At 40.1% G+C, this 21,159-nt stretch overlaps 1 protein-coding gene across 1 annotated transcript; it reads right to left on the bottom strand.

The window, feature by feature from the left end:
- Window positions 1–1,761: 1,761 nt before the first annotated feature.
- On the bottom strand, window positions 1,762–17,508 carry LOC308102157 (uncharacterized protein; the record flags this gene model as incomplete). Its single annotated transcript, XM_080451758.1, has 5 exons — window positions 1,762–1,817; window positions 2,188–2,350; window positions 3,067–3,300; window positions 13,438–13,533; window positions 17,374–17,508. The coding sequence occupies 5 exons, from the start codon at window positions 17,506–17,508 to the stop codon at window positions 1,762–1,764; spliced, it is 684 nt and encodes a 227-aa protein (XP_080307884.1).
- Between the last annotated feature and the right edge of the window lie 3,651 nt (window positions 17,509–21,159).

Genomic DNA, 21,159 nt, shown 5'->3' on the forward strand with positions numbered 1-21,159 from the left:
ATGCCCTATCACGCCAGTATGCTGCTGATGAGGATACAGCTCCCCCTGAGACCATCCTGCCCTCTGCCTGTGTTGTTGCTGCTCTCACCTGGGACTTCGAGTCAGCCATTCTGGAGGCCCAACGCACCCAACCAGACCCAGGCACGGGTCCCTCAGGTCGCTTGTTCATTCCTGACTCAGTGCGCTCCAAGGTTCTCCAGTGGGCTCATGCCTCCCGTGTCAACTGTCACCCTGGTAGGAACCGCACCCTTGACATTCTCCACCGTCATTTCTGGTGGCCTTCCATGGAAGCGGATGCCCGAGGCTATGTGGCGGCATGCACTGTATGCGCCAAGAACAAGACTTCTAACCGGCCCAGTACTGGCCTCCTTCGACCTCTACCTATTCCACATCGGCCCTGGTCCCACATAGCTGTGGACTTTGTTACTGGCCTGCCACCATCCGAAGGTAACTCAGTCATTCTAACCATTATTGATCGCTTCTCTAAGGCTGCTCACTGTATTGCTCTCCCTAAGCTCCCATCTGCCACTGAGACGGGTAATCTATTAGTTCTACATGTCTTCCGCATTCATGGTATTCCTACTGACATTGTTTCCGATCGTGGCCCTCAGTTCACCTCGCAGGTGTGGAGAGCCTTTTGTACTGCACTGGGTGCCACAGTTAGCCTGTCCTCAGGCTTCCACCCCCAGACCAATGGCCAGGTTGAACGATGGAACCAGGAGTTGGAGACTACACTGCGTTGCCTGGCCTCCTCTCATCAATCTACCTGGGCATCTCAGCTTGTGTGGGCGGAATATGCTCACAACTCGGCTGCCAGCACTGCCACCGGCATGTCCCCCTTCCAGTGTTCCCTGGGCTATCAACCCCCACTATTCCCAGTCGAGGAGGGGGATATTGCAGTCCCCTCAGTGCAGGCCCACCTCCGCCGCTGTCGTCGGGCCTGGAAGACTGCTCGGGCCGCCTTGCTGCGTACTTCCCGGCGGAATGAGAAGCATGCTAATCGACGACGGATTCCTGCCCCAGTGTATCAACCTGGACAGAGGGTGTGGCTGTCAACCTCTGATCTGCCTCTACGTACTGAGTCCCGTAAACTGTCGCCTAGATTCATTGGACCATTCCCTATAGACAAGGTCATCAATCCGACCGCTGTTCGTTTGGAGCTACCCCGGACCCTTCGTGTTCATCCTGTATTCCATGTGTCAGGCCAGTGGTGACTAGTGCTCTGTCCCCCCCTGTTCCTCCCTCTCCTCCTCCCAGGATGCTGGACGGTGGCCCTGTCTATACGGTCAGCCGGCTGCTCGATGTTCGCCGCCGTGGTCGAGGTCTACAGTACTTGGTGGACTGGGAGGGTTACGGTCCAGAGGAGCGCTGCTGGGTCCCTCGGCGCAACATCTGCGATCCTGCTCTCATCCGGGAGTTCCGTCGTCGGAACGCGGGTGGGGCGCCTGGAGGCGCCCATTAGGGGGGGGTACTGTCATGGCAGTTTGACTGTGCTGTCTGTTCTGACTCTTCTATTTCTATGTTCTATTAGGTTGGAGCTGCATTCCACTCGTGGGGAGGTGTGTCCTGGCAGTTACCTGGCTGTTCTCTATCCGGCAATCACCTGGCTGGCTACAAATACCTAGCTGTGGCAGCACGCTGTGCTCTGTGATAATCATTTCTTCAGCTAGTGCACACGTCTGTGCTCTCAGTACTAGGTTAGTCGAATTACTCCGGATCGGCAGATCTTTGGTTTGAGAACCTGTTCCTTTGTGGCTTTCGCTAATACTTGGTCTCTTCCCTCAGCCAGCCTGACTGCCTCCCCACACAGCTCCAACCTTTGAAGACAAGGCCTGAAGTCTGACTACCAGGAGGACATTGGTATTATTTCCAGCTTGAGAAGCTTTGGACCTCAGTTAATTTTTGGACTTGTTTTAGTTTTACCTTTGATGCCTCCTGAGGCTTGAATGTTTTTTGAAGCCTGTTCCTTTGACTTTATTAAATTCCACTTTAAATGGCATTCTACGTTTCCTTGGTCTTTGTCTGCATCTGGGTTCACTGTCTGCCTTGACAATTATAGCTTGATAGTAATTGGTATTATATACAGCTGTCTCTCCAGCTCTTCAGTAAAACAGAAAATACATTTTCAGGTGGGGTTGTTTACTATGATGGCTGGTTAGAAAAACAAGAAACACATTTAAATCTCACCTCTCTTTGATATATCTGGTACCTGATATGTCTTCAGGTTGTTGTCTAGTTGGTCTCTCAGACCAGACACCACATCAATCACATCTGTGAAGGAATTCAGTGGACAGATGACCACACTGGGTGAGACTGGAGATCCACTGGAACTGGAGAGAGACTGGAAACTCTGGAGAGAGACAAGTAAACCAGTATAGACAGGGATGGAAGAACGTTAAACCAAGAGATCACAATTGGTGGAGGTGAGCTGATGTCCCTGTTGTTCACACACACACACACACACACACACACACACACAAACACACACACACACACACACACACACACACACACACACACACACACACACACACACACACACACACACACACACACACACACACACACACACACACACACACACACACACACGCACAGGATTTAATTTGTCTGTAATTCTCATACAAATAATTGTGATTAACAATGTGATTGTGTTTTTGGCATTGAATATATCAATAGAATATTCCATTATACAAACACAAATTGTACAGGGCAGATATTGAATAATTTTATACTTTCAAAATATTAAATAGACAATCTACAAGCTCAGAATCTGATCTTGTAGATCTGCTATTTTTGAAAAATATTTACAATTATTACAATTATCTCAAATAATTGTGATTAGGCAATTATGTAATAATTGTGACAGGCCTAATTCTCTATACTGTATACTAGAACTATATTAGTATTAGTAACTACCAGCATTAATATTGTCATGTTATGTTATGTAATATACTATGATGTAATAGTAATATGACATGATGGAATGAGATGAAAGAGATGAAATATGAAGCTGATTTCTCCTAAATGAGTCAAAACCAAACAGTAAAATGCCATGTGTGGAACCTGAATGAAAGTGATGATGTCATCAGTGTTGGACAGCTCCTCCAGGTCAGCATGTCTCCTCTCCAGCTGCTCCATGTGGTCCTCCAGCTGCCTCAGGAGAGCCTCAGTCTGAGCCACTGCAGTCTGCTGCTGATCTCTGATCAGTTCTTTAAGCTCACTGCGTCTTCTCTCAATGGAGACCATCATCTCACTGAAGATCCTGTCACTAGCCTCCACTGCTGCTTCTGCAGAGCTCTGCTTCACACACACACACACACACACACACACACACACACACACACACACACACACACACACACACACACACACACACACACACACACACACACACACACACACACACACACACACACACACACACACACACGGAGTGTGTTGTTAAAATGTTTCAAAAACAATCCATAATGTTGTGCACTTTTTTTTGAAAATAGCAGATCTATAGACAGATCTGCTATTTTCAAATCTTAAAAGGGGGTCCACAGCCAAATACATATTAATTGGGGGTCCTTGACATGAAAAGGTTTGAGAACCGCTTTAGTGCTTCTGATGACACAAGGCACTGTCTCATCCATATAGCATCACAGTAAACACAAGAACAAGAACTATTATCATAATATCAGCTCACGTTCAGGGCCTCCATGACCTGTCTCAGGTCTTTCAGCTCCTTCTTTTTCTCCTGGATCTTCTGCTGGACTTCCTCTTGAATTCTCACCAGCTGTTTCTGCAAGAAACAGGACGAGACAGTCTGGCTTGTAAACAAAGCACATTTTCAAGTCGGGATACCACTTCTATCCAGTGTTGTAAAGTAACTAAGTACATTTACTCAAGTACTGTAAGTACAATTTTGAGATGTTTTTACTTTATTTGAGTATTTCCAGTTTTCAGTACTTTTACTTCTAATCCACTACATCTCAGAGGCAAATATTGTACTTTTACTCCACTACAATTATGTGAAAACTTTAGTTACTGGTCACTTTGTAGATTTAAGTAAAACATTTGATTACTTTTTCCACCACTGATTCTATCCAATCAGGAGAAAGAGAACTCATATAGGATACAGGGTAAAAACTAGTGAGATTTGAGACAGTTTAGTTTGGATCCAATCATCTTAAATCAACTTTGTAACTTCCTCAAAATACACTTTTGCAGGGGCAAGATTAATGGACATTAAATACCATTCATGAAAAGTTATAAATCACCTCTGTTTTTCATTGGGTCCAAAAGGAGTGTACTTCATCCTTTAATACTTTTTATTACACCCTGATTTGTGCTTTTTATGTCTCTGACATGGTCATTTAGTTCTGCTTCTATCTTGAAAACATGTTCTATCTTATGATTTTTCTTCAAGTGATGGTGGTCCTACCTGTTTCTCGGCCTTCTCTGCATCAGCTGACACCGTGTCATGGCCCTTATGTTCATACATGAGGCACAGATAGCAGATATACTGGTGGTCTGTAAGACAGAACACCTCCATCAGCTTGTCATGACTGGAGCACATCTTCTCCTGCAGTTTGTTGGTGGCTGGGACCAGCTTGTGCTTCTTCAACACAGGAATATTGTAGTGAGGCTGGAGGTGAATCTCACAGCAAGATACCAGACACACCAGACAAGACATGAGAGCTTTGTGAGGTCTGGCTCCGGTGCAGAAATCACAGGCCACGTCTGTTGGACCGGCGTACAGCAGAGCAGCAGAGACAGAAGACTGCTGACCTCCTGTACTGCTCAGCTTCATCACACCCTGGAAGTAAAGAGAAGAGGTAACACAAACAACAACACAACGACAAATTACTGACATGAGATATACACACACACAACTATAAAACATATCAGAAATATATACATTTATCGCTGTGTAAACACGCTCTCAATTCTTACCGTCAGTCCCTCGGCGCTCATAATGGAAAATGACAAACACAGCAATAACACCCTGGTCACAAGTAACACTGATGCATGCAGAACACACTCCTGTTCAGCAAGCATCCACTATATTTATATGGGTTGGTCTACCCATGTGGGTGAAACCTTCCGTTGATTAATCATGTGACTTGTGTATTGTCTTAAATGTGGAAACACAGGCTTTAGCACTATTCTATGACAATGGCCACTGTACCCCAGCTCCTTATCTGACCTAATCAATCAACCCTCTCAACACTCTCATGTGACTCTCATGTGACATGTGCAAAGTCCCCTGATTTCAACACTGTAGGTCAGAGCTGTAGTTTTTAGAATTGTATATATTTGTACTTATTATTACGACTAAATATCCTTCTGAAAATAAGATACAGGAAGGTGCTAGAAGGCCACATGTGCAGGTAACATGTCAATACAAACTCCACCGTTACATCATAATAATAGATTATTCTACAGACACGCTGTGAACTTGTAGATCGGCTATTTACGACATGCCCAGAAAGGGGACGCTAGGGTTCATGTGGTTAATATAATGTTTCTGAGGGAAAATGTTAGACTTTTCCTTCTCCTTCCTTTTCGTCTTTATTGAAGAGAAGAGAAGAGAAACTTCACTCAGTTCCCAATTTCTTTTCCACAAGTCAACGCACACGCACGCACGCAGGCGCGCACACACACACACACACACACACACACACACACACACACACACACACACACACACACACACACACACACACACACACACACACACACACACACACACACACACACACACACACACTTAACACACAGAATTAATCAGATATTGGTCTTGTCCTCTCAGTCCTCAGACTGTTTTAACATCTATCTTCACATCCTGTATAAAACGTCATTTAAACATGGAGACAACTTTCACCGAGAGACAGAAACAGAAACATTCTTCAAATCAGACTAAAACACACTGTTAGAGGTTGCAGACTGACATTTATTTTGAAGTCAGTGTGAATTAAGTTAATGAAAAAAATATAATTACCTGACTGTCTCAAACAACAATATGAATTGAAACATAATTTTGTCATTTTGCCACATCAGTTGTGAGCTTGTATATAAAGAAATTACCAAAGCTTTTTCCCCCTCTTTTATTTTTAACATGGCTTCATAAGTGTGTAACTGTTTGAAGGACTTTTGAAAAAACGTTTGAAAAAACGTGTTCATCACATTAAAATATGTTTTTATAAGCGATTAAATCGATTCACTGTTGACATACAATACCCTATTGAAGCATTGAGGAGGATGACATTACACCAGTGGTTCTCAAACTTTTCAGGCAGAGACCCAAAATACTCGTATTTGAACTGGGGACCAGCCACCCTGACAAGCACTTGGAATTGCCAGAGTTGAGGCATTACATTTAGTTTGACTTCATAATAAATAAATATATACATATATATATATATATATATATATATAGATCTACAAGCTCACAGTTAGCTTGTAGATCTGCTATTTTCACAATATTATTATATTATATATATATATATATATATATATATATATATATATATATATATATATATATATATATATATATATATATATATATATATATAGATCTACAAGCTCACAGTTAGCTTGTAGATCTGCTATTTTCACAATATTATTATATATATATATATATATATATATATATATATATATATATATATATATATATATATATATATATATATATATATATATATATATATATATATAATATAATAATATTGTGAAAACAGCAGATCTACAAGCTCACAGTGAGCTTGTAGATCTGCTATTTTCACAATTTCTGTCTCTTTGTCAGGTAATATTTGGCCAATGTTTGACCATTTTCTATAGTATAGTTTGTTAATTACTTTTGACACAGTAATGTCTCATTTAATTTTTCATTTAAGAGGTATTCAATAGGTCTTAAAAAGTCCTTAAATTGTCACTTTAGAAATATGCAGATACTCTGTTTTCACTACATACATTTATGTATGTACTGTGTGTTTGTGTTTGTAGGTTTGTTTACTGTTGAGTGAGAAAACAATGTTGCACATTAAGCAAAATATCATTTGGGGACCCCCTGGAGGTCCAGACCCACAGTTTGAGAACCACTACATTTAGTATAACCAATCTACACAGACTGACAGAGGGCTCTGTAGTAATATCAACAAGATAACAGGGTATACTGTATAATAATTGTCTGCAGCAAGCTTATTCAAGAAATGCAATGAGCAGAACACAATGGATTGATTGATTGATTGATTGATCATGATGGTGTAGTATACTATACACATCATTCTTACACAAGCTTTAGTTTTCAACTGAATATTATTATTCATTGTGTGTTATTTCAGGAAACAAGATTAAGTTCCTACAGATTAAGTGAGAGAAATGCCAGCAGCATTGTCAAATTGAATGATGAATGAATTCCATTCAGTATTGTGACCTCAGTGGACAGGACAGTGGTACAGTCGACTGGACCTTTGGTTTAACAGCTTTAACTGTCAGGGGACACATGATCTCATGGCCACAAAACATGTTACCTTGTGTTCAGTACACTTGTCAATGGAAGCAAACTGGATTTTGCTCAAATTCATCTTCTGAGTTGCATTTCAAGTGTAGCCTATAGTTGATACTGTTAATGTAATTGTTGTACTTTGCACAATATTTTTTTAATAAGCATGATGCGTCTGCCATTTTTTTTAAATATAATCATTAGTCTAATTCGCATACAGTCACATTCTGAGACATTATGGTTGAATGATGGACAAAATATGTTTTCCCCCAGATGCTTTGGTTATTTAGGTCTTGACTTCACTTGTAAAAAAAACTGTGTGCTATAAAACCTCTCCTACTGTAATTCATAGCTGTGTTATGTACATGGTCCAGATGAAAAAGCTCAGAACACACAAGTTTCAAATTATACACACTTTTTGGCATTGGCTGTTGATTTACATGGAATAGAAAAGCATATGTGTAGAGACCTTATAGGCCTATAACATTTTATTGTAATTAAAATAAACTAGAAGGTAGACTGAAAGACAGACAACTTGATTAAGAAAAGGTCAGAATTAAAAGGGGAAATGGAATATAGTAAATCTCTGTTCAACAACGGAACAGTCAACACCTCTGTTCTTTCACAGCAAAGCAACAGACATTATGCAAGCATAGGCTACTGTATTCTGGAAGGAAAACAAGGAACCATTCATTAAAAACACTCTCAGACCTCTGAATAGGACCTCATTATAATCACTAGCTTTCCCTTTCCAAGCCTCACTGTGTCAATCTTTTCCAGTGAGAATTGAATGTACGTATTTGTTAAACTTGTGGAATTCTAAAAAGAAAACAAAGGCAAACAATACTGTGAATGCAAAGTTACATTATATGAGATTCTGTTTCAGGTTATGTTTCACTTTGGACACAAGGGGGCAGCGTTCACCACTCGTTTGCTTATAGCCATGCAGGATTTTGCTGTCAATACAAATGAAACACATTTTTTTCTTGAGCAAATATCAGAGTAAAGGCATAATGATTTTGTACAATATTTAGTTTGAGGACACTATCAACCCAACAGAGTAGTGTTTCATTAATCTCTTGGTTAAGGTCCACTGCTCTTGAAATGGACTATGACATGAAAAGTACAGCTTATTATATTAATGTTTTATTGGATAAACTTAGGCTTGTTCAAGCTCACATTCAAACTATCAAAAATACTGTATTGTCGCTGTTATGCAGAAAACCTTTATCTCCACATTTCAACTTTATATGATTTTGTTCTTAAAATAATGCCCTACTTCGTGGTGTGACACTGTTGCACAAAGGTAGTTAAAATAACACATTTTGTTAAACATAGCAAAAAAATAAATCATATTTTTGTTTAATGGCCAAAATAGGGACAGCATAACTATTTGGAGCGTACACACATGAGAAGATATAGTCACACAGGACTCCAGCTGATATTAGTATAGTTCTGACTGGAACTACAGTTTACAGGAAACACTGTAGTCCAAGTAGTCTATAGGAGGAACTGAGGTTCACCCTCTGATGTCAAAGAGTAAACATTCTAAATTCAATATAAAAACATAGAAGCACTGCCAAATCATCTTTATTTTGTCCTCGACTTCATGAAAACAGGATTTGGGTTCAAAATCAGGGAAGTGGCCCTTTAAGTCTGTCTGTGATTTTCATAAATGTTTAACTGATGAAAAGCATTAAAGAGAGCTTGTGACTAAATAAACTAAACAAAATGATACAGCAAATGTACTTAGGACTTCTATATTCAATATTATTTTTAACCACTTAAAAACCCCAGCATCCGTATTGTGGTCACAGAAAATAGCAGATCGACAAGCTCACAACGCGTCGCAGCTCGATCGACTATTTTCAGCGAAAGCTTTCCCCACAATAACCCAAAACACAAAAGACACTAGTATTGAGCCCTGAGGGACTCTGGTTACCCATATGGGGTTTAAGTGGTTAATAAACATGATATGCATGCATAAATATGTCGCATTCTGAGATATTATGATTGAATAATGTTTTTAGAAAAACAATACTTATTTCCCCAGATGTTTTGGTTATGTAGGTCTTGACTTCACTGGACATAAAAAACAGTTTTTTTTTCTATAGGGGCCAAACTGACTTTGATAAAGTAAGTGAAGGACCACACATTGGATTTTTTAATTGAAACTTGAAACACATAGTGGTGAATTATGTTAAAACTGCATGAATTTGATAGACACGATAGACTCATTTATAATAGGGTCAAGTATTATTTTATTTTTTTTAGCTGTGCTGTCTGTATCACTCACTTTATCAAACATATTCCCCATTTTGCACGGCGTCTTATGGCTTATTTTATTTTTTTATTCTGAAAACCATTTTAAAATAGCGAAAATAGCATCACCGCAGATCAGCTACCGTATTTTGTAATGTGCAGTTTTAACACTTTGCTAAATTAACCAATTTAAAGGCCTATAATCTTTCATTGTACAGTCTGTTACCAGTTCAATTATGATTATTTTTGGGGGTCACGGCCTGAACAGGTTGAGAACCACTGGGTTATAGATAAACAACAGCCTATTGACTGACTTAGTGACTATTAATTCTCCACTACATCTCAGAGGCAATTAAGGGGTATTTCAGTGATGGGATGTAGTTTTAAGATAGTCAAAGGGTCAATGCCCCCAGTACCTAGGACCCCAATGGAAACAAGACCGCAAGGACTTTTGTGTGTTTGACTGTACTCGACTGTACTCGTGCTGTTTTTACATTTCTGTACAATAAAATTTTAAAAAGGGTAAGTACTAAAGTAAAGTAAAAAATAATTCCGAATTGTACTTAAGTACAGTACTTGAGTTGAGTACATGTACTTAGTTATTTTACACCACTGATCTATTGTACTATTGAGGAAGTGATGTGAACTTGTACACGTCTTCTATTTTGCTGAAGAAGTTGTAATTAACTGACTGAAGAAAAGACAGTTCATTCATCATTGTGCAACGGGAAAATAAGTAATAAATGATACAAAGTCCAGTTGTAATCCAAAGTTAATGAGTCATTAACCCATGATATGTCATGTCAATGATGTCATTCATTATGAATCTATGTGTGGAAGCCTCTGATGGAAAGTAATTACATGTATATAAAACATGTATTGAAGATTACTGGCAACATTGTTTAAGTGTACAATTAGTAAAACATAAAAAGTGGATAAAAGCAAACTCAGCATTATATTTACACTATGTATAATATTTAATTATTATCATTGTGCAGGGAACAATGTAGCATAGACAAAAGTTTGACTTTTACACACATATTTTTATAAATGATTAAATCGAATAACCGTTGACACACAACACCCTATTGATTGACACATTGAGGAGTAAGACATTACACCAGTGGTTCTCAAACTTTTCAGGCCGCGACCTCCCAGAATAATCATATTTGAACTAGGGACCCCCCAAAATAATATTTGAACTAGGGACCCCCCAAAATAATATTTGAACTGGGGACCCCTGAAAAGAATCATATTTGAACAGAGGACCACCCACCCTGACAAGCACTTGGAATTGCAGGAGTGGAAGCATTACATTTAGTGTAACTCCATTAATATTGTGAAAATAGCAGATCTACAAGCTCACAAAGCCTCGCGTTGCAAGGGGTTGTGAGCATGTAGATCAGCTATTTTCTATTCTCTAAGTCAGGTCATATTTGGCTAATGTTTGACCAGTTTTTATAGTATAGTTTGTTGATTACTTTTGACGCAGTAATGCCATGTTTTATTTGATTTTTTTAAGAGGTATTCAATAGGTCTTAAAAGTCCTTAAATTGTCACTTTAGAAATGTGCAGATACCCTGTATACACTATACATACTGTATGTTGTTTACTGTTGAGTGAGAAAACAATGTTGCACATTAAGCATATCATCATCATTTGGGGACCCCCTGGGGGTCCAGACCCACAGTTTGAGAACCACTACATTTAGTATAACCAATCTACACTGACTGACAGAGGGCTCTGTAGTAATATCAACAAGATAACAGGGCATACTGTATAATGATTGTCTGCAGCAGGCTTATTAAAGAAATGCAATGAGGGGAACACAATGGATTGATTGATCATGATGGTGTAGTATACTGTACACATCATTCTTACACATGCTTTATCTAGAAGGGAAAATCTATGATAAAAAAAAAAAAAAATTCAACTGAATATCATCATCAGTATTCTTAACATGTCTACCATGTCTTATACAGCTCTGCTGTATCTCCAAAGCTATACCAAAGCCTTATTCCTGGATAGAGAGGTTGTGTGAAAGTGGTTTGAACTGTGTGTAGGAGGGTCATTGTGTCAGAAACACTGTAGAAGGACAGAGTACCTGCCTTGTGGTCCAGGTACACCCCCTGTAGAAGGACAGAGTACCTGCCTTGTGGTCCAGGTACACCCCCACTATGGTGGAGAGAGGCCCTGACACTTTAGTGTCAACATTGTTGTGAATGAAACTGTAGTTTTTATCAATGCACTGTAAACACCAGGATTTATCATTGGATCCAAAGTAGGTTTGTCTGCTGACGTCTTTATAACTGACTGCTATACCAACCCCTTTACCACTCCACTCTACTTCCCAGTAACAACGTTCAGACAGACCCTCTGTACACAACACCTGAGAGTACATAGTAAATCTCTCTGCATGATGAGGGTACGGTTGTTGTTGTTGTGTTCTAGTCATCTTCCTCTTCTCCTTTGACAGGGAGAGCATTCTGTGTATTGTGTTCATGTCCAGAGACAGAGGAGAGGAATCTGTGAGAACACACGACAAAAGAAAAATCAAACCTCATGAACCTTATTGTGTTTAGAGTTAGTCTCTCAGATCAAACTCATTAGAGCTTTAAATAACAACATATCAGAATGAAACTTCAACGTTCAGAACCTGCATCAACATGGACTCACATTGTAAAAAGTCCTTTCTGGTCTGAGGCTCCGCTGGATGTAAAACATCAACTGGAGACACAAGAAAACAGTAAAGGTCATCATGACATTGTAAAGGATTTCTATGTCCACACAAAGGGTCAAATCCAATAGACTTTACTGCTGACTTCAGGCATGTAAAACATACAGCGTGAGCTTACGGGAGGTCACAACATACGACTGACATAAAAGACAACAACAGGTGTCGTAACGAAGCTCTCTTAAAGGCACAGTCACATATATAGCATATATGACAGACATCATACTGAAGAATGGATTAAACTGAAGTTCCAAGGGTTTTGTCAAGGAGTTCAAGCTATTATAGCTTGATAGTAATTGCTATTATATAGTGTTTGTTCAGTAACAGCTGTCTCTCCAGCTCTTCAGTAAAACAGAAAATACATTTTCAGGTGGGTTACACATTTCATCCAATCAATATTTGAAGAAAGAAAGAAAGAAAGAAAGAAAGAAAGAAAGAAAGAAAGAAAGAAAGAAAGAAAGAAAGAAAGAAAGAAAGAAAGAAAGAAAGAAAGAAAGAAAAAAAGAAAAAAAGAAAGAAACTCTTGGTTCTTAGTTGTCATGTTTCTGTACAACTTTGTGGGGAATAAATTCAGTCACAACATAAGAATTGGTGGCCTGGATTCTTTACTGTCACTGTTCTTTACTGTCATTCTGGGTACTTTAGTGCAGTGGTTCCCCAGGGGGTTCCAGGGGGTCCCCAGCAAAATGTGTTAATATAGCCTTAGAATTGGTTTAACCAACCATAATCCTATATTCATCAGCTATTTGAAAATAGCCGTTCTACAGGTTCACAACACATCGAAAGAATCACGACACGTTGTGAGCTTGTAGATTTGCTCAGTACAAAAGAATCTTAGGAGAATTGACATTTTGCACAACACAAATATTATATGTGGGTTGCTCATCCATATAGCATCACAGTAAACATAAGAACAAGAACTATTATCATAATATCAGCTCACGTTCAGGGCCTCCATGACCTGTCTCAGGTCTTTCAGCTCCTTCTTTTTCTCCTGGATCTTCTGCTGGACTTCCTCCTGCATTGTCACCAGCTGTTTCTGCAAAAAACAGGAAGAGACAGTTTGGCTTGTAAACAAAGCACATTTTCAAGTCGGGATACCAAATCTATCCAGTGGTGTAAAGTAACAAAGTACATTTACTCAAGTACTGTACTTAAGTACAATTTTGAGATGTTTTTACTTATTATTTTACTTAGTATTTCCAGTTTTCAGTACTTTTACTTCTAATCCACTACATCTCAGAGGCAAATATTGTACTTTTACTCCACTACAATTATGTGAAAACTTTAGTTACTAGTCACTTTGTAGATTTAAGTAAAACATTTGATTACTTTTTCCACCACTGATTCTATCCAATCAGGAAAAAGAGAACTCATATAGGATACAGGGTAAAAACTAGTGAGATTTGAGACAGTTTAGTTTGGATCCAATCATCTTAAATCAACTTTTGCCTCCCATACTACAGGCTTTAGTAGCCTTCCCAGACATACTTCCACCTGTACAAACTGTTTCAACACTTAGAAATGTACTGTACAGTATAGGGGCCGGTTAAAACACAGTAAAGACATTTAAATCTAACCCTAACCTCTCCTTTGAGAAATATTCTTAGATTCTTCAATGTTTCTGTCCAATCTGACAGACAGCCAACCTGTGTACCATCAGTCTGCTCCAGTTCAAATATCTCCAGTTGCCTTCTGACTTCATCAATCCATGTTTACTATGATGGCTGGTTAGAAAAACAAGAAACACATTTAAATCTCACCTCTCTTTGATATCTCTGGGCAAGTTGTCTTCAGGATGTTGTCTAGTTGGTCTCTCAGACCAGACACCACATCAATCACATCTGTGAAGGAATTCAGAGGACAGATGACCACACTGGGTGAGACTGGAGATCCACTGGAACTGGAGAGAGACTGGAAACTCTGGAGAGAGACAAGTAAACCAGTATAGACAGGGATGGAAGAACATTAAACCAAGAGATCACAATTGGTGGAGCTGATGTCCCTGTTGATCAACCAGTGCGCGCGCGCGCACACACACACACGCACACGCACGCACACGCACACGCACACGCACACAAATACACACACACACACACACACACACACACACACACACACACACACACACACACACACACACACACACACACACACACACACACACACACACACACACACACACACACACACACACATGATTTAATTTGTCTCTAATTCTCATACAAACAAGGGAACCAGGAGACCTGGTACTGCCAGACCCCTAGTGGTTGAAAGATCAGAGCACTACGTCACGCTAAGCTTGGCCAATCAAAAAGAGGACAGAAGACAGACCTCTTTTATGCCCATGTATGTAGATGTATGTTTGGAGAGGGGGACAGACAAAGCCACATGTAGGCCCGACCCCCTGGGTCTGGCAAATATATTTGTCTCCGCCAGAGGTGGAGAGTATGTTTTCGTTCTTGTCCTTCCGTGTGTCCCCCCGTCTCAGCCAAGCTAACATTGGTCAAGCTTCACGTGACACGTGACAATATTGTTGTCACCAATGCTCTGATTGGCTAGCGAGACGCATGATGACATAGAAACCTATAAATAGCAAATGTGCTTCAAAAAATCATTTATATTTTTTGAAGTGAGCTTCCATCAGCCAAGCTAACATTGGTCAAGTGACACGTGACAATATGTAATATAAATAGGTAAGACAGGATTAATCAGGAACAGTACTGGCGGAGACCTGTGCTCCGAGGAGCACATTTTCTAGTTCTATATATATTTCTGTTCCATTATACAAACACAAATTGTACAGGGCAGATATTGAATAATTTTATACTTTCAAAATTTTAAATAGACAATCTACAATCAGAAGCTGATCTTGTAGATCTGCTATTTTTGAGAAATATTTACAATTATTACAATTATAGAAAATAATTGTGATTATCTCAAATAATTGTGATTATCTCAAATAATTGTGATTATCTCAAATAATTGTGATTATCTCAAATAATTGTGATTAGGCAATTATGTAATAATTGTGACAGGCCTAATTCTATTGTTATTCTGGTCTGTACAACTACTGTATACTAGAACTATATTAATATTAGTAACTACCAGCATTAATAATGTCATGTTATGTTATGTAATATACTATGATGTAATAATAAAATGACATGATGGAATGAGATGAAAGAGATGAAATATGAAGACGATTTCTCCTAAATGAGTCAAAACCAAACAGTAAAATGCCATGTGTGGAACCTGAATGAAAGTGATGATGTCATCAGTGTTGGACAGCTCCTCCAGGTCAGCATGTCTCCTCTCCAGCTGCTCCATGTGGTCCTCCAGCTGCCTCAGGAGAGCCTCCGAGCTCTGCTTCACACACACACACACACACACACACACACACACACACACACACACACACACACACACACACACACACACACACACACACACAACACACACACACACACACACACACACACACACACACACACACACACACACACACACACACACACACACAATCAAAACCATGATCAAAACCATCCCAACCACAGACTGTTTGAGATGTTGCCGCATGGAAAACGTCTACGCAGTCTCACAAATATGATATGTGGGTTAATGGCACACAAGTATTTTCAAATGGGGGTCCACAGCCAAATACATATTAATTGGGGGTCCTTGACATGAAAATGTTTTAGAACCACTGCTTTAGTGCTTCTGACGACACAAGGCACTGTCTCATCCAAATAGCATCACAGTTAACACAAGAACAAGAACTATTATCATAATATCAGCTCACGTTCAGGGCCTCCATGACCTGTCTCAGGTCTTTCAGCTCCTTCTTTTTCTCCTGGATCTTCTGCTGGACTTCCTCCTGAATTGTCACCAGCTGTTTCTGCAAGAAACGGGAAGAGACAGTTTGGCTTGTAAACAAAGCACATTTTCAAGTCGGGATACCAATTCTATCCAGTGGAGTAAAGTAACTAAGTACATTTACTCAAGTACTGTACTTAAGTACAATTTTGAGATATTTTTTGGGCGGTGAAACCGCCCCTATAAGTGAGATTTGGAAAAATGTACATTTTCCTGCGCTGTGATCTGGGCCCAGGAAATTAGTAGAATTATCCTGCGCTGTGATTGGCCAATCACAGTCTATTCAGGACTCTGATTGGCCAGTGTCACATGACACATGTGCATAGCCCTATATAAGAAAGCATAACTTGAAAAAAAACAAAAATTTGTTTTTTTCAAGTTATGGTTTCGTCCATCATAAAGAGTGTTTCAATAAATGTATTTATCTTTTGTACATGATTGGTTGACTCCATTCAGTATTGTGATTAGCTAGCAAGACACCGCCCACTTCACACAGGGTGTGATTTTTACTTTATTTGAGTATTTCCAGTTTTCAGTACTTTTACTTCCAATCCACAACATTTCAGAGGCAAATATTGTACTTTTACTCCACTACAATTATGTGAAAACTTTACTTTGTAGATTTAAGTAAAATATTTGAATACTTTTTCCACCACTGATTCTATCCAATCAGGAGAAAGAGAACTCATATAGGATACAGGGTAAAAACTAGTGAGATTTGAGACAGTTTAGTTTGGATCCAATCATCTTAAATCATCTTTGTAACTTCCTCAAAATACACTTTTGCAGGGGGAAGATTAATGGACATTAAATACCATTCATGAAAAGTTATCAATCGCCTCTGTTTTTCATTGGGTCAAAAATGAGTGTACTTCATCCTTTAATACTTTTTATTACACCCTGATTTGTGCTTTTAATGTCTCTGACATGGTCATTTAGTTCTGCTTCTGTCTTTAAAACATGCTCTATCTTATGATTTATCTTCAAGTGATGGTGGTCCTACCTGTTTCTCGGCCTTCTCTGCATCAGCTGACACCGTGTCATGGCCCTTATGTTCATCCATGAGGCACAGATAGCAGATATACTGGCGGTCTGTGCGACAGAACTCCTCCATCAGCTTGCCATGACTGGAGCACATCTTTTCCTGCAGTTTGTTGGTGGCTGGGACCAGCTTGTGCTTCTTCAACACAGGAACATTGTAGTGAGGCTGGAGGTGAGTCTCACAGTAAGAGGCCAGACACACCAGACAAGACATGAGAGCTTTGTGAGGTCTGGCTCCGGTGCAGAAATCACAGGCCACGTCTGCCGAGCACATCTTCTCCTGCAGTTTGTTGGTGGCTGGGACCAGCATGTGCCTCTTCAACACAGGAACATTGTAGTGAGGCTGGAGGTGATTCTCACAGTAAGAGGACAGACACACCAGACAAGACATGAGAGCTTTGTGAGGTCTGGCTCCGGTGCAGAAATCACAGGCCACGTCTGCTGGACCGGCGTACAGCAGAGCAGCAGAGGCAGAAGACTGCTGACCTCCTGTACTGCTCAGCTTCATCACACCCTAGAAGTAAAGAGAAAGAAGTAACACAAACAACAACACAACAACAAATTATTGACATGAGATATACACACACAACTATAAAACATATCAGAAATATAAACATTTATCGCTGTGTAAACACGCTCTCAATTCTTACCGTCAGTCCCTCTGCGCTCATAATGGAAAATGACAAACACAGCAATAACACCCTGGTCACAAGTAACACTGATGCATGCAGAACACACTCCTGTTCAGCAAGCATCCACTCTATTTATATGGGTTGGTCTACCCATGTGGGTGAAACCTTCCGTTGATTAATCATGTGACTTGTGTATTGTCTTAAATGTGGAAACACAGGCTTTAGCACTATTCTATAACAATGGCCACTACCCCAGCTCCTTATCTGACCTAATCAATCAACCCTCTCAACACTCTCATGTGACTCTCATGTGACATGTGCAAAGTCCCCTGATTTCAACACAGTAGGTCAGAGCTGTAGTTTTCAGAATTGTATATATTTGTACTTATTATTATGACTAAATATCCTTCTGAAAATATGATACAGGAAGGTGCTAGAAGGCCACATGTGCAGGTAACATGTCAATACAAACGCCACCGTTACATCATAATAATAGATTATTCTACAGACACGCTGTGAACTTGTAGATCGACTATTTACGACATGCCCAGAAAGGGGACGCTAGGGTTCATGTGGTTAATATAATGTTTCTGAGGGCAAATGTTAGACTTTCCCTTCTCCTTCCTTTTCGTCTTTTTTTCACTTATAGATTATATGTGAAGAGAAACTTCACTCAGTTCCCAATTTCTTTTCCACAAGTCAACGCACGCACACACGCACGCAGGCACACACACACACACACACACACACACACACACACACACACACACACAATGAATTAATCAGATATCGGTCTTGTCCTCTCAGTCCTCAGACTGTTTTAACATCTATCTTCACATCCTGTATAAAACGTCATCTAAACATGGAGACAACTTTCACAGAGAGACAGAAACAGAAACATTCTTCAAATCAGACTAAAACACACTGTTAGAGGTTGCAGACTGACATTTATTTTGAAGTCAGTGTGAATTAAGTAAAGTTAATGAAAAATTATGATTACCTGACTGTCTCAAACAACTATATGAATTGAAACATAATTTTGTCATTTTGCCTCATCAGTTGTGAGCTTGTCTATAAAGAAATTACTAAAGCTTTTTCCCCCTCTTTTGTTTTTAACATGGCTTCATAAGTGTGTAACTGTTTGAAGGACTCTTCAAACAGTTTCTATTGTATTTACAAAATGGGGTAAAAAAAACGTGTTCATCACATTAAAATATGTTTTTATAAGCGATTAAATCGATTCACTGTTGACACACAATACCCTATTGACACATTGAGGAGGAAGACATTACACCAGTGGTTCTCAAACTTTTCAGGCAGAGACCCAAAATACTCGTATTTGAACTGGGGACCAGCCACCCTGACAAGCACTTGGAATTGCCAGAGTTGAGGCATTACATTTAGTTTGACTTCAAAATAATAATAATATATATATATATATATATATATATATAATTTTGTGAAAACAGCAGATCTACAAGCTCACAGTGAGCTTGTAGATCTGCTATTTTCGCAATGTCTGTCTCTTTGTCAGGTAATATTTGGCCAATGTTTGACCATTTTCTATAGTATAGTTTGTTAATTACTTTTGACACAGTAATGTCTCATTTAAGAGGTATTCAATAGGTCTTAAAAAGTGCTTAAATTGTCACTTTAGAAATGTAGATACTCTGTTTTCACTATACATACACTATACATGTTTGTACTGTGCGTTTGTGTTTGTAGGTTTGTTTACTGTTGAGTGAGAAAACAATGTTGCACATTAAGGAAAATATCATTTGGGGACCCCCTGGAGGTCCAGACCCACAGTTTGAGAACCACTACATTTAGTATAACCAATCTACACAGACTGACAGAGGGCTCTGTAGTAATATCAACAAGATAACAGGGCATACTGTATAATGATTGTCTGCAGCAGGCTTATTAAAGAAATGCAATGAGCGGAACACAATGGAATGATTGATCATGATTGATCGATTGATTGATTGATGTACTTTATTTAGTAAGACATGAGAACAACAGTACATGGAAGTACAGAATCAGAATCAGAAGACTTTATTGCCATGACATGTAGACATGTTAGGAATTTTGTTTGATGCAGTGGAGCGCAGTTTACAACAGGACTGGTGCAAGACAGGACAAGACAGTGCAAACCACATCATAGTGCAACAACAAGTAATAAATAAAAATAAATATGAGAAGTGCCAAAAAGTGCCAAAAAGATCAAGTGTTCAGTTAGGACAGTCCATATAGTTCTCTGAGGTCAGGTCAGGTCAGGGGGGGGGGGGGACCAGCATTCAGTAGCCGGATGGCCGTGGGGAAAAAGCTGTGTGAGTGTCGTGCCTTCACAGTCTTTGGTGACCGCAACCTCCTGCCTGAGGGGAGCGGGGCAAAAAGACCATGTCCTGGGTGTGTGGGGTCAGCCATGATCTTCCTGGCCCTCCCCAAAGCCCTACTTTTAAACAGGGCCTCCAGGGGGGGCAAAGGGCAGCCAATCACCCTCTCCGCCGAGCGTATCACCCGCTGCAGCTTGGCCTTGTCCTTGGCCGCTGCAGCGGGGAACCAGATGATGATGGCGAAGGTGACAATGGACTCGATGATGGCTGTATAAAAGTTCACTAGCATGGACCTTGGGAAGTGGAGTTTCCTGAGCTGGATTTTTTAGTGAGGGCGTCGATGTTGGGCCCCCACTTCAGGTCCCGAGAGACTGTCACCCCAAGGAAGCGGCATGACTCCACTGTGGCGACTGGAGTGCCTCCCAGTATGATTGGAGATGGAGGGGGCGGGTTCCTCCTGAAGTCCACGATCAGCTCCACCGTCTTAAGAGCATTTAGCTCCAAGTTATTCCGGCTGCACCAGGAGACCACCAAGTCGATCTCACTCCTGTAAGCAGATTCATCCCCCCTGGAGATGAGTCCTACCAGGGTGGTATCGTCCGCGAACTTAAGGAGCTTGACCGACTGGTGGCTGGAGGTGCAGCAGTTGGTGTAGAGGGAAAACAGAAGGGGAGACAGGACACAGCCCTGCGGGGAACCGGTGCTAATGGTCCTCAGCTCGGAGATGGACTTCCCGAGCTTCACCCGCTGAGTCCTGTTGGACAGGAAGTCCGTGATCCA

Source organism: Gymnoscopelus braueri (assembly GCF_963280865.1).
Source record: "Gymnoscopelus braueri genome assembly, chromosome: 15".
NCBI classification, from domain to species: domain Eukaryota; kingdom Metazoa; phylum Chordata; class Actinopteri; order Myctophiformes; family Myctophidae; genus Gymnoscopelus; species Gymnoscopelus braueri.